Here is a 15,837-nt window from a genome sequence, read left to right as displayed (position 1 = left end):
GATACGAGATACGAGGAAAAGATATGTAGAAAACAAAATCATATGGTATTAGAAATGATCAAAAGTTTGATAAGTCGATCCTCAATGTTTCATACGTGAAATGAAAATTTGATGGCCAATACTACAAAAAAATTTTATACGCCTAAGACATCATAATAATATATTTTTAATTAGTTTTGTATTCTTTATAAAATTATGTAATATTTGTAAAAAGGCGTATAATGTAATTAACATCGAATTTACTCTGTACATAAAATATATGTATGATATTTGATCCGTGGCCGTCTGACCCACATATTTCTTTCTCGTTTATCAAGTACGACCTGAGTTTATCGCTTATCCGTTTCCTTCTATAGGTGGATATATAAAGGGGTCGCACTTTAATTCGCATTTTTTAAACGTGCTATTTGGTCCATGCATTTCGTCGAGAACACAGTTGTAGAGCTTCTTTTTGGCATGTGAATGCAAAGTTGCATTGCGCTGATAACATGGTGCTATTACAGATACTTGGACGTTCGTTCACACTGATTATCCTCGTAAGCCTAATAATCCCAGAGTATGGATATTCGGAGAGTGCACAGGAAATGAACGAGTTGGTATCTTATTCAAAAAAAGTACGAATATAAAATTTTATTTTTAATATATCTGCTTTCTTTTTTATGTGTTAGGGAGGAAGATATATTGAACAATGCACCAGATACACCAATCGAATCTATCTATGTTAAGAGTACAAAGGGTGGGAAACGCATATACGCGGGAGGTTGTACCCGTAGACCAGACGCACCAGTAATGGGCAGAATTAAATGTTCTTTTAACAGGTATTTACAAACTTGAAATATTTAAATTTTATATAATTCTATGAATTATATAAAACTTATAATATAATGTATTTATAATCTGAAAACAAGTTTATAAGATATTAAACTCTATAAATAAAGGAAACTATAAAACACTGTAGAAAATATAATAAATCCAATAATCTTTTGTTGATAGTGGCTGTGTAGCAAGTTGTGCTCCAGATTACAAGTTTCCGAATGGCATGCTTCATTTAGCAGTCACCTGCGTGGATAAACAATGGCATATTGAAGGGACCGAATGGAGCTCAATACCACGTTGCGAACGTACGTAGCAAGAGCGAATTTAATCTGCAATAAATTATTTTGAATCAGAAGATAGATACGAGTCTAATAAAATATTTTCATAATTGAAATCATGTTTCATAGCAATTTGCATACCCGAGTGCCAGAATAACGGAATATGCATTGAACCTCATCGTTGCGACTGCCCCGAACCTTTTTCTGGTCCGCAGTGCCAATTTGAGAGGCCGTGTCTTAATCATCCGCCGCCAGTACTAAATTCATACCAAAAATGCAATTCGAAGTGAGTAAATACTTGTCGATCTTTTGCTTGCATTTTCCTAAGTTTTTAATATTTTTTCTATAGTGTCCAAATTTTATATTATTTTTTTAGGAGATGCATCATAACATGCTTCAAACATTTTGCTTTCCCCGATGGCTCAACCATCACTAACGTGGTCTGCAAAAACGGAAATTGGCAGCCGACGAGAAGCGAATGGGTAGCAGTTCCGAATTGCGAACGTACGTATAATTATCAAACCGTTACGTTCCAAGCAAAACTGCGTACTTGTAAGATATTTAATGTGATTATGTGTTCCAACAGCTGTATGCGATCCTCCTTGTCAAAACGGTGGCAATTGCCTGCCAATGAATCTATGCCAATGTCCACAAGATTATCGAGGGCCTCAGTGTCAATACCGTAAGTAAAGAAATGTTTAATTTACAATTGTATCCTACAATAGATTTTATTAAATAAATACTTAGTACATTTCTATAAATTTGTTATAATCACGTCTCCAATCAACATGTACATGATACGTTACAGTCGCAAACGCCTGTGACGCCGAGAAGCTACGCTTCAACGGTGGATATCATTGCACCAGTGTCGGCGATACGTATTCCTGCACATTAAAATGCCCGGTGGGGGTGGAATTTGAATTTCCACCTGCCGAGAGTTACGTTTGCACGTACGACAGAGGTACCTTCGAACCGCAGCCGATACCGCAGTGCAAAGTCGATGACAACATCAAGATCATTCCGTCTGGTACCTCCTACAAGACTCACGTCACGTCACGTCACGAATCAAGTCAGTTCTGGTCAACGCACGATACAAAGACGAAATATTCTCATGAGATTTATGGCGGATACTATAACGTTCACGGCAGCAACGCATCCTCGCATTCGGTAAACGATACACGTCATAGATCTACGAATTTTGAATCTAGCACTATCGAAATACGTGAAAGTATCACAGACGTAACGAAACTCGAACGAAAATGTTACACGCGAGAGAAATCGCGCTTACAAAATTAATCGAACACAAAATAAAAGTTAATTGCTGTAATTAAAACATCGTAGATTCAATTTAACGCACAATTTAACGTCAGGTCTTGGAGGTAAGCCGGCCGAAGCCGAAGACATGCTTCGTCTGGGGCAACACGCACTACAAGACCTTCGATGACAGAGTCTACAGCTTCGACAGCGACTGCGCGCACACGTTACTCCGAGAAACGCAGGACAGCGTCTGCACGATCGTGGCATTAAACAGTCCGGGCTGCAGGACCGGATTGAGTCGCTGTTTCAAGATCGTGAAGTTATACGTGCAGGACAAGGAGTACACGCTTACCATCAATGAAATGACGGATATGCCGATGTTTTCCAGCCGCAAACGATTGTTGCCGATACCGGTGTACCTGCCTGGACTGCGCGTCGACAAATCTGCACACTTTATCCTTGTCTCCCTGGACTCGTTGGGCGTGAAGCTGAAGTGGGACGGCCGGATGCTACAGATCGAAGTCTCCGAGAGCATGTGGAATAAAACGGCCGGTTTGTGCGGTACGATGAACGACGATCGGAACGATGAATTTTTAATGAAGAGCGGAAATCACGCTAGAAGCATATTGGCCATGGCAAACTCCTGGCGCGTCGATGATCTCAAAGGTAATACTGATCACGAAAAATACCGGTACGACCGTCATTGTAACGATTACGATGTGTTTGATTTTTTAGACACGTGCGACGATCATCCGAATACGCAACACGCGTGCGAGTCGAGAGACGAGTTCGCCCAAGATGCCTTTAAATTCTGCACCAAACTGCTTTCCAGTTATAAATTCAAGACATGTGCCCAAACGATCAATCTCGACGAGGTGATCACAGCATGCTTATGGGATTATTGCGCGTGTGAATACGATGATAAAAGAAAATGCGCTTGTGACACTGTGGATGTTTACATCCGCCAGTGTGCTTATAAGGGGATTGCGCAGTCAACCGCATGGAGAAGCAACGACACTTGTCGTAAGTCAATTTAAAACTTTGTTACACGTTGTAAAATTATCATAATCCGCATCTCTCTTAATTAATAGTAAGATTTTTATCATTATTTTTATTATATTATTCGTTATAAAAATTCGAGCGTTGTTTATATGCATCATACAATTAATAATTCTTTAATGTTCGCATAATTAATTATTTTGTAGCAATTTCTTGCGACAGTGGACGCGTATATATGACGTGCGGTCCAAAAGTAGAAACGTCCTGTACCTCTGGTGTTGAGACGAAGAGCTCTACCGAATGTGAGGAAGGCTGTTTTTGTCCAGCGGGTACGTTGGAACACCAGGGTAAATGTGTCTCTCCGGAAGAGTGCCCGTGCAAATTAAGGGGCAAGCTGTTCCAGCCGGGCACGAGCGTGCCGAAGGGCTGTAACACTTGCACATGCACCTCTGGCAAATGGGTGTGCACACAAGTACAATGCGCTGCTAGATGCGCCGTTGTGGGCGATCCGCATTATACCACGTTCGACGGTAAACACTACGATTTCATGGGAAAGTGCAAGTACTACTTGATGAAGGGAGAAAATTATATGATTGAAAGTGAAAACGTCCCGTGTTCCGGAGCGATATCTGAGGTGCTTGCATTGAGTATATTGAACCACTATTGGCACAAAACTAATGAAAATATATTACAAATAAAGTTTTTATTTTTATTTAATTATTACTCTCATGCGTTCATTTATGATTATGATGTATTCCTAATTAATCAATTTATTTTAGAGCATGGGGTTTGTCGCCGTGGATCCATCGTGCACCAAAGCCGTTACGATTAATTTCAAGGATACCTCCATAAAATTGAAACAGAATCATCAAATTATGTTAAACGGCGATGAGGTAACAAAATTCCCACTGCTATTCAACGGTGCTCGAATACGAATTGCGAGCAGTATTTTCGTGGTGGTTCACTTGCCAAATTCTTTAGAAGTATGGTGGGATGGTGTGTCACGCATTTATATTAATGCTCCGGCTGAATTTCATGGTAAGATTTCTTTTGCATTTAATTTATCTCTGTATAAAAAACTTTGGAATAAAAAAAGCATTTATGATCACATTATCGTTATTCAGGCCAAACGAAAGGTCTTTGCGGCACATTTACTAAGAATCAAAAAGACGATTTTGCAACACCCGACGGTGATATTGAACATATGACGATCGCCTTTGCTAATAAATGGAAGACGAGTGAATATTGCGCTGATGAGTCCAAGAATGAAACAAAACACCCCTGTGAGCTAAGTCCTCAGAGGCGAGCGACCGCGGAGGAATATTGTTCCAAGATACATAGTGATATCTTCTCAGGTACTTCTTCAAACTTTTCTTTCGCCTCATGTGCATTAAATTATTGCATTTAATATCATATATTTTCGTATAGTAATTTAAGTAAAACAATACATGTTCTCTGTGGCAAAATACAAGATATAATAAGAAAACTCGAATTATCATATAATGTTTAAGGAATATTGAAATCTCATTCATATACTTTTATATATAAAAATATATATATATATATACCGTTATTTTGTATTTTATATAATTTCTATATATAATTTCATATAATTTTACACAATTTTACTATTATGTACTTAGATTGCCATTGGTATGTCGATCCAACGGAATTTCACCGAGACTGCATGTACGATATGTGTGCATGCGACACCGACATAAAATCGTGCCTTTGCCCGATATTAGCAGCATACGCGACAGATTGTGCAGCACTAGGTGTGAAGCTTCCGTGGCGTGCCGAGATTGAGGAATGTAAAGTTCAATGTAGTGGCGGGCAAATTTACGAAATCTGTGGAAACAGTTGCACGAGGTAACCACTGTTCATGTGCATACACTTACGGAGCTTTCGTCGTTTTAAACATTACATTGATTTACCAGATCCTGCGCGGACATATCCTTGTATCGAGACTGCAGACATGAGTGCGTGGAAGGTTGCAATTGTCCAGAGGGTCAAACACTAGACGTGAACGGCGAGTGCATCCCGATTGCTGAATGTCCTTGCGTGCACGGGAATCGTGAATACACACCTAATCATCGAGAAGTTCGTCCGGGCAACAAAGGACAAGAATTTTGCTCTTGCGTAGGTTGGTATTCGAAACGCGCGTTCACCGGTTACGTCTCACGTGATATTCCGCAATGCAAAATTCTATTCTCCATTTCAGGCGGCGTGTGGGAATGCCGATTGGCAACGCTGGACGAGATTCGGGAATATCCACCGGTCAAGGAGCTACTGTCTGTCTGCCTCGCCAGCAAGCATTTGGCAGTAACGGATTGCGAGCCAGTCGAGCAAAGAACTTGCGGCAATATGCACGTACGTAACGAACAGACACCATCGGTGTGTATATCCGGCTGTATCTGCAAATCTGGATACGTGTTGGATATGCCGAATGGTGTGTGCATTAAGGAGAGAGACTGCCCTTGTCATCATGGTGGAAGAAGCTACAAGGAGGGTTCGGTTATACAGCAAGAATGTAACACGTGCACATGTAAAGACACCAGGTGGAAGTGCACAGATAGAATTTGCACAGGTGTGAATTTTTTGTACAGTGAATCTATCGCTGTCAATTTTTTTCTCTACGCTTACTGACAGAAGCTTAAGGGCTTTATTTTATATGAATTTATTTAATACATCTTGTTATATTATTTAATATTTTATTTATCTATATTATTACGTAAAATGGATTTCTTTAAATGTAAGAGATATGCACCTTTTATTCATTTTTTCGCAGGTGTCTGTTCTGTATGGGGCGATTCACATTATAAAACATTCGACAGTAAGATGTTTGATTTCCAAGGTATATGCAACTACGTTCTGGTAAAGGGCACATTAACCAAGGAGGAGTGTTTCGATGTTTCGATCCAAAACGTACCTTGCGGCACGAATGGAGTCGCGTGTTCAAAATCAATCAAACTTACAATCGGTAGTGGTGAGCAACAGGAAGAACTCGTTTTGACGAAGGGAAAGGAGTTACCGAAGGGTCCCTTTAAAAGAATGACGATAAGAACCGCTGGTCTTTTCGTGTTTGTTGACGTGCCGGACTTGGAACTGATATTGCAGTGGGATAAGGGTAAGATGGCATATGCAGAATATTTAAAAAGATAGATTATTTGAGTTCTGTTCTTAAAACGTTAATAATTGAATTCGCCTCTCCTTGCTATCAGGTACTAGAGTTTACGTGAGATTAAGTCCACAATGGAAAAGTCGTACAATGGGTTTATGTGGCGATTATAACGACAACGGTGAGGATGACTTCAAGACACCGTCTGGCGGAATATCCGAGGCCTCCGTCAACCTATTTGGGGATTCCTGGAAGAAGGACATGTTCTGTCCCGAGCCAAAGGATGTATTGGATGCCTGCGAGCAGCATCCAGAACGTAAATTGTGGTCGCTGCAGAAGTGCAACGTGCTGAAGTCACCGCTGTTCTCGCTGTGTCACTCGGAAGTGGAAGTCGAGCCGTACTTGCACAACTGTATCTTCGATACTTGCAGCTGCGACGCTGGCGGCGATTGCGAGTGCCTGTGTACGGCGTTAGCCGCGTACGCACATGAGTGCAACGCGCGAGGCGTCCCCGTGAAATGGCGTACGCAAGAACTCTGTCCGTTGCAGTGCGACGAGAGATGCAGCACGTATTCGCCTTGCGTCTCAACCTGCCCGCACGAGACGTGCGACAATCTGATGACCGTGAAACACGGCACACATCTATGCGCGGAGGATACGTGCGTGGAGGGTTGTCAGTTCAAGCCATGCCCCGAGGGTCAAGTCTACTGGAATGCTAGTTACACAGAGTGCACACCCAAATCAACATGCACGAAGCCGTTCTGCATCGAGGTCGAGGGAGTGACGTATTACGAGGGCGATCGAGTCAGCGGTGACGACTGTCAAACTTGTTTCTGCAGTCGCGGCAAGCTGACTTGTAAGGGAGAACCGTGCACCAGTATTGCTACCAGCGCTACTACTGCCAGTTCTACTACGGTTAATACTGCTACCGTACCCTTGGAGGAGGCTCAGAAATGTGTAAACGGTTGGTCAGCATGGATCAACAAGTATCCAGCAGTGAAAGGTAAAAAGTTCATGGACGTGGAGCCATTACCCACTTCATTGGATCTTGCCAATACGGACGGACTCGCGATTTGCAATCAGAAAGAAATGATCGACATAAGATGCAGATCCGTGCACGAGCACTTGAGTCCGAAGGAGACCGGATTGGACGTGGAATGCAGCCTAGAGCGTGGCTTGTATTGTCAGTCGCATCCGAATCTTCCTTGCCTTGACTTTGAAATCAGTGTATTGTGCCGTTGTGCCGAGCTGGTCATTGAAAGTACGACAACGGAAGTCAATAGAATCAGTCCGGGAACTCCAAAGGACAAATGTGATATGGCGCGACCGACTTTATCGCATCCGACCAACTGCCAACTATTCTACCAGTGCATCCCCACACTGACGGGACACGAACTGGTAGAGAAGTCATGCGGCCCCGGCACCTTGTACAATCCAGCAATTCAAGCGTGTGACTGGCCAACAGTAGTTCTGCAGATACGACCGGAGTGCTCAGTCACGTCCGGACAAACTACGCAAACCGATACCGAGTGGAGCAGCAGCGATAAACATGAGAACACGCTGATAACGTCGGAGGAGAAAACGGTATCCACGACGAAGGTGTGCAAGGATGGCGAGACGTGGAGCGAATGCGCGATTCAGTGCACCAAGACATGTCAATACTATCGTTATATTCTGAGAACGCAAGGCCACTGCAGCGATGACAATAATTGCATCGCCGGATGCGTCTCGATCGACCGACCAGTGTGTCCCCCGCATAGATTCTGGAGAGATGATACTACCTGTGTAGAGGCAAACGATTGTCCTTGTAAGTCTCACGACGGAGGCTCGGTCGCACCTGGAGCTGTCAGGAAGGAATCCGATTGCGAGATCTGCCAGTGCATTAATAATTATTACACCTGCGATTCAACTTCCTGTGAGGTCTCAACCCATGAACCGCTAATAACCGTCACCACGCACCCGCCGCTCTCTTCGAAAAGCACTCTGAGAACAACAACCACTTCGCATATTGATGAGCATACAACGATCCTTTTGCATAGCACGATCACTCCACCTGGGAAGTGCGACGAAGCGAACTACGTACCGTTGATACGAAATCTGCGGCAGGAACTCATTGTCCGCGCTAGCAGCAGTAAAGATCCTATATTACGACCTGAGGATCTACTAGTGCGCACAGCAGGAAGTTCAGTACCCGGAAAATTCTGGGAATCCGAGGTAAACGATGCGAACCAATGGCTCGATGTGGAATTCCTTATAGCCGAACCGATATACGGTATAATTTTACAAGGCAGCGTCACTGAAGACAAATTTGTAACTAGTTACAAGATACTGTTCTCGGAGAATGGTCACACATTCTCATACGTACTCGATCAAAAGGGGCAACCACGCATATTCAGAGGATCCGTTGACAAAATCCAGCCCGTGGAGCAAAGGTTTTACCAACCCATTGAGGCAAAAATCGTTCGTATCAATCCGCTCACGTGGCACAATGGAATCGCGATGAAAGTGGAGATACTGGGTTGTCAAGGTCACGTAATGACAACGACCGAACGATCGACGTTAGAAACAACGATCTCCGAAAAAGTCACAAGGCCGGTGTGTGAGGATTCGATGGGACTGGACAACGGATTGATGGCCATCAAACAAGTCTCAGTGTCGAGCTCGCCGCAACTGATTAAAAATCTCCCATTATCCTCAGAAGGTGTGTGGCGTCCCACTTTGGACAATCCACATCAGTACGTGCAGTTCGATTTCTTAGAGGCTCGAAATTTGACTGGAATCACGACCAAAGGAGGTGACGGCGCTTGGACAACCGCTTACAAAATATATTACAGCAATGACGGACGCTATTGGAATCCAGTTGTTGATGAGCACGGCGGTGAAAGAGAATTTCTCGGCAATTTCAACGCGGAAAGCGAAAAAACAAGTTTTTTCGAGCGACCGTTGCACGCGAGGTACCTGAGGGTGCAACCCGTCAAGTGGCACGCTTATATCGCATTGAAGATCGAAATCCTTGGCTGTTATCTAGCATATCCAACGACATCATCAAAAATATCTGCACCCGAATCGACGACAACGCTATTTGAACGAGAGTGCAACGTATGCGATGGAATCAGCCAGACGTTGAACAACGAAGGTTGCAGATGTAAAGATCCTTATTGGTGGGACGGAGAGTCGTGTGTACCGAAGCAGGAGTGCCCCTGCATGGTCGGACACATCCCTTACGCAATAGGCAGTATGTACGAGACAGAAGATTGCCAGGAGTGCATGTGCACCCTAGGTGGAACAGCCGCGTGTCAACGGAAGCAGTGCGAACCGTGCCAAGAACCAGGATTGCAATCGGTCGTCGGCAAATTATGCGCTTGCTTGTGCAAACCATGCCCGCAAGGTACTAAGCTCTGTCCCACGAGCAACGTGTGCGTGAATGAAACCGCATGGTGTGATGGCGTTCAGGACTGCCCGGATGATGAGAGAGATTGCCCAGAGATCATTGTTACAACGCCTATGATCGTGACAGAGCATAAAGAAGTGATGAGTACACTTGAAAGCCAGAAAGTCACGACTCCCAGCACTAATCAAATTAATCCGCCAATATGCGAGAAACCATTTTGTCTGGATGGTTACAGGATAGTCTTCACGCATCTGCCTAGACCCAATAAGTCGCATCACAATAACGATCAAACATATGTGAAATCTAAAGGTGGCAGAGATAACACGAAGACGAAAGGACGTGGGAAGTTCCACGCTCACCCGAGTAAAAACCAAAATTCTCAATCAATGGAAGACGTCGATTGTCCGGAATATATCTGCGAGCCTGATAAAAAGCTACCTTTACTCGAGGGAAGGGAGTCCTGGGAAGAGTGTCCAAAGGCATCGTGCCCACCGCATTATGAAGTAGTGTACGAAAAAGCGAAAATGTATAGTAGAAACAAATGCCCCAAGTACATGTGCCGACCGTTGACATCACCGCAGGCAATTTGCAACATCACGGAGAGAACATTCAATACATTCGACAACATAGAATACAAATACGATATCTGCAATCACATTCTAGCCCGGAACATGTATAATAACGAATGGTACATCATACTGGAAAAGCACTGCCACAAGACACACGACCAACGGCATCAGCAACAACAACATTGCGTTCGAAACCTGGTGATAGTATTGAACAAGCGCGTGGTCGTGCTCTATCCGAATTTGCACATAGACATAGACGAACACACGTTCTCGGCCACGCAGATTGCGCGGCTTGGAAGCCGATTTCCCGATTTTGAACTTTCGCGTATGAGTAATAACATTATTTTTATTTCACATCACTACGGCTTTTGGGTAATCTGGGATTCGAATAGCAACGTGAAAATTGGCGTCACGACGAAATTAATGGGTCGCGTGGACGGTCTGTGCGGATACTTTGATGGTGATGCTACGAATGATCGTCGAACACCCGATGGAACGCAAGTGAGGAGTACCGTTCAATTCGGAAATAGCTGGGCGATGGAAGATACACCGGAATGCGATCAGCATGTGTGTCCGCGTGATATCCAGCAGCAAGCCTGGACAATCTGCAACTCTGTGAAGAGTCCGATGCTGTTGGATGCGTGCTCCGAGATTATTTACATTGACAGGTTCACATTTCTTAATAATTTAGTTACGGATATTCTTTTCCAAATTTAAATTAAATAAATTCTTAAAATAAATTCTTAAATATATATAAATAAATACACACACACACACACACACACACACACATTAAATAAACTACTATACTATTATTACTGTTATTGCAGGTTCATATCTCGCTGTGTGGAAAGTATGTGCTCTTGCCTACATGCTTCCAACACCTCCTACGAGGACTGCCGGTGTCGCCTGTTAACGAGCTTTGTTGGCGAATGCGAGGCCGCTCGTACCAATATCGACCAGCTATCGAATTGGAGAACCGTTCACGATTGTCCTGCGAGCTGTCCTCAACCATTCGTCCATCAGGATTGCTTCCGTAGCAAATGCGAGATCACTTGCGACAATCTGCACGAGGTGGAACCGTGTCCACCGATGCAGGGCATGTGCTTCCCCGGCTGCTTCTGCCCGAGTGGCTTAGTTCGTCGAAACAACGAATGTGTGCCACCCACGCAATGTCGAAATTGTATATGCGATGGTCTTGGCAATGCCAAGTTCATCAACTTTGGTCGCAGAGACTTCAGGTTCGCCGGCAACTGCACGTACCTGCTATCGGGGAATATCGCAAGGAATGTGAAGAACAGAGACGAAGCTCGTGCATATCAAATTTTAATCACCAATGAAGACTGTGATATTGGCACGTGCACGGAAGCCATCACGCTGCTTTACAAGAAGCATGTGGTGCAGATAAGACGTGCAAAACCGTCAAGGGAACTACGAGTATCGATCGATGATTCCGAGGTGGAGATATTCCCGCACAACTACACGTGGATTGTGCTGGATCGGACATCTGCTGGCGATGTAACTCTGTTGATACCGTCTATTCAATTGGAACTTGTCACCTTCCCACAGAACTTTGCATTCACCTTAAAACTACCCTCGCACATCTTCGGCGACACTACTGAAGGTCTATGCGGCAGCTGTAACGTCGATGCCGGAGCTGGTTTCGAGAAACGTGACGGAGATATCACCGATGACGCCGAGGAATTCGGTAGATCCTGGTTAGTCGAGGATCTCGCGGTAGAGTTGGGTCTGAAGAATCAGACGTGCTCAAGTAATCATCAACTTCAATGTACGCCTCCTCCAGCGGACCAAGATATCTGCAACAAGCTTTTGGATTTAGCGACTTTCAGACAGTGTCACAGCATCGTCGATCCGAAACCGTATCTAGATTGCTGTCACGATGCATTGTGCACCGACGAAAACTACTGCGATAGTTTAGAGATATACGCAAGAAAATGCTCGGAAGCTGGTCTGTGTCTAACTTGGAGAACTGACGAAATCTGTCCGTACAAATGTCCTGAAGGTAAGCTCCTCTATTAAATAAGTTAACAATAAAAAATCATATTCGTCAGGTAAAGTTGAAAAGAAGATAGTCTGATCATTTCATTTATGAAGCAATTTTTACAAAAATTTAACAAAAGATTTTTGCACGAACATGACACCGAATTAATAAAAATATATCTTAATTCAACAAAAATACATTTTCTAGGTTTAATACATTATCCGTGCCATTCCAATTGCAAAGAAACGTGTGACACTTTGAACGAGACAGAGGATCCAAACTGCGAATCTAATCTTGTCGAAGGATGTTTCTGTCCAGAAGATTACGTATTCTACAATGATTCTTGCATACCAAAGAAGAACTGCCTTGTCTGCGACAAGGACGGTCACGTGGAAGGAGATATCTGGCATCCGGATAAATGTACCGAATGTAGCTGCAACGGTGGAATCGTGAATTGTCAGAAAACAGAATGTCCCGTATTGGACACGATCTGTGAGGAGAACATGACACCCGTGCTCATAAACGGGACCGAGGAAAAATGTTGCGCCAAATACTTGTGTGGTAAGTTTGCAGCACCGAGGAATGCATTTTTAATATTCACTTGTATATCGTTTATCGATTTAATTTGTTGCATCTTTATGCAGTTCCAAAACCGACAGCGCCCACAATATGCGTTGAGCCACAGGAACTGGAATGCGGCTTCGGCCAAATGATGAAGGCGATCACCGATGCTGATGGATGTCACAAGTTTATATGTCGTACGTACATATTCTTTACGGATTATTAATCTTCAGCTTCTTATCTTTACATGATGCTACGTGTACTTTCAGAATGCTTGCCTATAAGCGAATGCCCTACTTTCAACGAGCTTACTAACGAAATTGAGCAATTGGAACCTGGTTTTGTACAAGTGATGAATACATCTGGCTGTTGCCCGCGACCGACTAAAATATGTGATCCGAAAACTTGTCCTCCTACCCCAGACTGTCCGGATTACTACAATGTTACTGCAAATATACATGCAGACGATTGTTGTCCCACTTACGAATGTGGTATAGTTCTCTTTCTACTTCTTTATGTTACAATTTGTCGAAACGCGAACGATATATTGTTTGATATTTAATGTAATTTATAACATAAATCATTTTAAAGAGTCAAGGTTTTTATGATGATAGTTATCACAAAATGTAAAGCATATGGATTCGATTGAAAGAGAAATATTTATTTGTATCAGTGCCTCCAAAGGATATCTGCCTTTATATAAATAGTGAAGATCAAAACAACCAACGTGTAATGGCAAAACAAATCGGAGAAGAATGGAAGGATGGTAAATGCAAAACGTGCGTATGCGAGAATTCATATGATGGTCCGAAATTAAACTGTTTAATCACGGAATGTCCAAATATGTATGAACATTCTGATGTGAACGACTATGTATTGGAAGAGATACTGTTGGATGATAAATGCTGCCCAACCTTTGAACGTACTGCCTGCAAAGATGGAAACAAAACATACAATGTAAGAAGGAACTTACTAACATTTCATAATCCTGTTTTTAATTTAATTGCTATTGAAAATCAGTTTCTAATATTATTAATATTATTTCTGTCAGGTTGGCGAAATTTGGAAGCCTAACACTGAAGACGCTTGCGTTACAATGCAGTGCGATAAACATTCTGGTGATGTACAGAAACAAATTAAAGTACAGGAATGCAATACGATCTGCGATTATGGCTACGAGTATCGAGCGTCAAATAACGGGAGCGTTAATTGTTGCGGAACGTGCGTCCAATTTGCATGCATTGTCGAAGGCGTACTTAAGAATATAGGAGAGCGATGGTACTCGGACGATCATTGTGTGACGTACTCATGCGAATCCGCGAACGGAAGTGTAAGACTATTACATTTCAAATATGTTAACTAGGCAATAATACCGTGGCAATATTAATACAACTAGCATTTATTCCTAGGTATATGTACAAGCGAATACCGAAACCTGCCCTGAAATCGATCGACAATTGGAATTGGAGTTTGAAATTGAAGAACGCAAAATTCCGGGTAAATGTTGCCCAGAGTTTGTGAAAACAGCTTGCCGAAGCGATGAAAAGCTGTACAAGTCTGGAGAGAAGTGGAAATCTCTCAAGGACAATTGCATCACGGAGACATGTGTGATCGGTCCGAATATAACGAAACACAAAGAAGAAGTTGAAGTGTGTTCAAAGCAGTGTGCTCAAGTAAGAATATTTTATTATGTACACTGAATGCTTGTATATATTATTATAAGTCGTTATATTGTCATTAATTGTATTGTTCAATTTTTAAGGGTTGGTCATATCAAGAACCAAAAGATGGTACGTGCTGTGGCGAATGCGAGCAAGAATTTTGCGTATTCGAGGATACTTTGTATCCACCTGATACGACATGGTCGTCCAGTGACAATTGCACCACTTACACATGCTTAAGACAGGACAAACAGGCAAGTTCTTCCAGAGAGAGAAGCATTTTCACGATCAGATGCAATTAACGCAATTTTTCAGAATAAGTACCTGCAATCTTGTAATTGCTTTGCATTATACAATTCTAATCATTTCAGCTGTCTCTCGCTGTGAGTCCAGTTGCTTGCCCTGACATAACAGATTGTCCTGATGCATCGATTTATTACGATCAATGCTGTAACCGATGTAACCTGACCAGCCTTAACAGGCCATCTCTAAAAAAAAGTAAGAAACAGAAATAAGAGTTATTTTATCTTCTCTTGTTTCTATTTTGTCGTTATTTTTGATTGCTAATATGCTTTTTGCTTTTTAGCCGAGTGCAAGATAATTGCCGTGAATGCGATCACTACATTGGGTATGCTAGTTGTGAACCATCCATTGCACGGAAGATGTAAGAATCTGGACGTTATCGAAAATGTTAAGGAATGCCAAGGAACATGTGAATCTTCAACTTTCTTCGATAATGGTAACGCTGCATTAAATTAAATTTATTCAAAAATTATATTCGTGTAATTCTATGTCACAATTACTTCTTCTCGTTTTATAGGAAGCTGGAATCAACTCAGTGATTGCCAATGTTGCCAAGTAGAGAAGTATGATAGTATTATTGTCAGCTTAACGTGCGAAGATGGCAGAAATTTGAAAAAACTACTGAAAACGCCAAGTTCCTGTTCCTGCCAAAGCTGTGCTTCATCGGACAAAAATGAATATAAGAAAACGAAGACCAAAAGTTAATTCATGAATGATGACTCTCGATGATTTACGCGATTTTTATGTATCAACGCTAGACTAGATGAAACGAATACAAGATTTATAATGATGTATCATAATCACACGTTTCAAATAAAAATTTTTATTATACTTATGGATGCAATTTTTTATAAGTAAAATTTACTTTATAAGTAAAATTAC

The 15,837-nt window shown here is 42.4% G+C and overlaps 1 protein-coding gene across 4 annotated transcripts; it reads left to right on the top strand.

Moving 5' to 3' along the window:
- Positions 1 to 228: 228 nt before the first annotated feature.
- LOC105284524 (hemocytin) lies at positions 229 to 15,786 on the top strand. 4 transcript variants are annotated; one of them, XM_026970805.1, is made up of 28 exons: positions 489 to 592; positions 669 to 818; positions 994 to 1,121; positions 1,224 to 1,380; positions 1,471 to 1,598; positions 1,681 to 1,776; positions 1,903 to 2,261; positions 2,465 to 3,017; positions 3,087 to 3,374; positions 3,557 to 3,984; positions 4,130 to 4,388; positions 4,475 to 4,705; positions 4,994 to 5,219; positions 5,288 to 5,493; positions 5,572 to 5,937; positions 6,139 to 6,477; positions 6,572 to 11,096; positions 11,259 to 12,451; positions 12,638 to 12,991; positions 13,075 to 13,188; positions 13,261 to 13,482; positions 13,665 to 13,948; positions 14,043 to 14,321; positions 14,401 to 14,664; positions 14,754 to 14,906; positions 15,024 to 15,150; positions 15,239 to 15,391; positions 15,473 to 15,660. In XM_026970805.1, the coding sequence occupies exons 1-28, from the start codon at positions 489 to 491 to the stop codon at positions 15,658 to 15,660; spliced, it is 11,874 nt and encodes a 3,957-aa protein (XP_026826606.1). The 4 variants fall into 4 exon arrangements, with proteins under 4 accessions (XP_026826604.1, XP_026826605.1, XP_011346410.2 ...); XM_026970803.1 differs by having other exon boundaries at positions 229 to 592; positions 5,288 to 5,937; positions 15,473 to 15,786; XM_026970804.1 differs by having other exon boundaries at positions 229 to 592; positions 2,465 to 3,374; positions 15,473 to 15,786.
- The last annotated feature ends 51 nt before the right edge of the window (positions 15,787 to 15,837 follow it).

Source organism: Ooceraea biroi, chromosome 6 (assembly GCF_003672135.1).
Source record: "Ooceraea biroi isolate clonal line C1 chromosome 6, Obir_v5.4, whole genome shotgun sequence".
Lineage (NCBI taxonomy): Eukaryota > Metazoa > Arthropoda > Insecta > Hymenoptera > Formicidae > Ooceraea > Ooceraea biroi.
The sequence above is the reverse complement of the archived record's forward strand: the minus strand, read 5'-3'. Positions and strand labels throughout refer to the sequence as shown.

What these genes read in the sequence shown, in the direction of transcription:
- LOC105284524 (XM_011348108.3), top strand. Translation starts at nt 489, where the DNA reads ATGGTGCTATTACAGATACTTGGACGTTCGTTCACACTGATTATCCTC. An exon ending in AGGGCCTCAGTGTCAATACC is followed by an intron (nt 1,777 to 1,902) that starts GTAAGTAAAGAA and finishes GATACGTTACAG; the next exon opens with TCGCAAACGCCTGTGACGCC. An exon ending in TGCTCCGGCTGAATTTCATG is followed by an intron (nt 4,389 to 4,474) that starts GTAAGATTTCTT and finishes ATCGTTATTCAG; the next exon opens with GCCAAACGAAAGGTCTTTGC.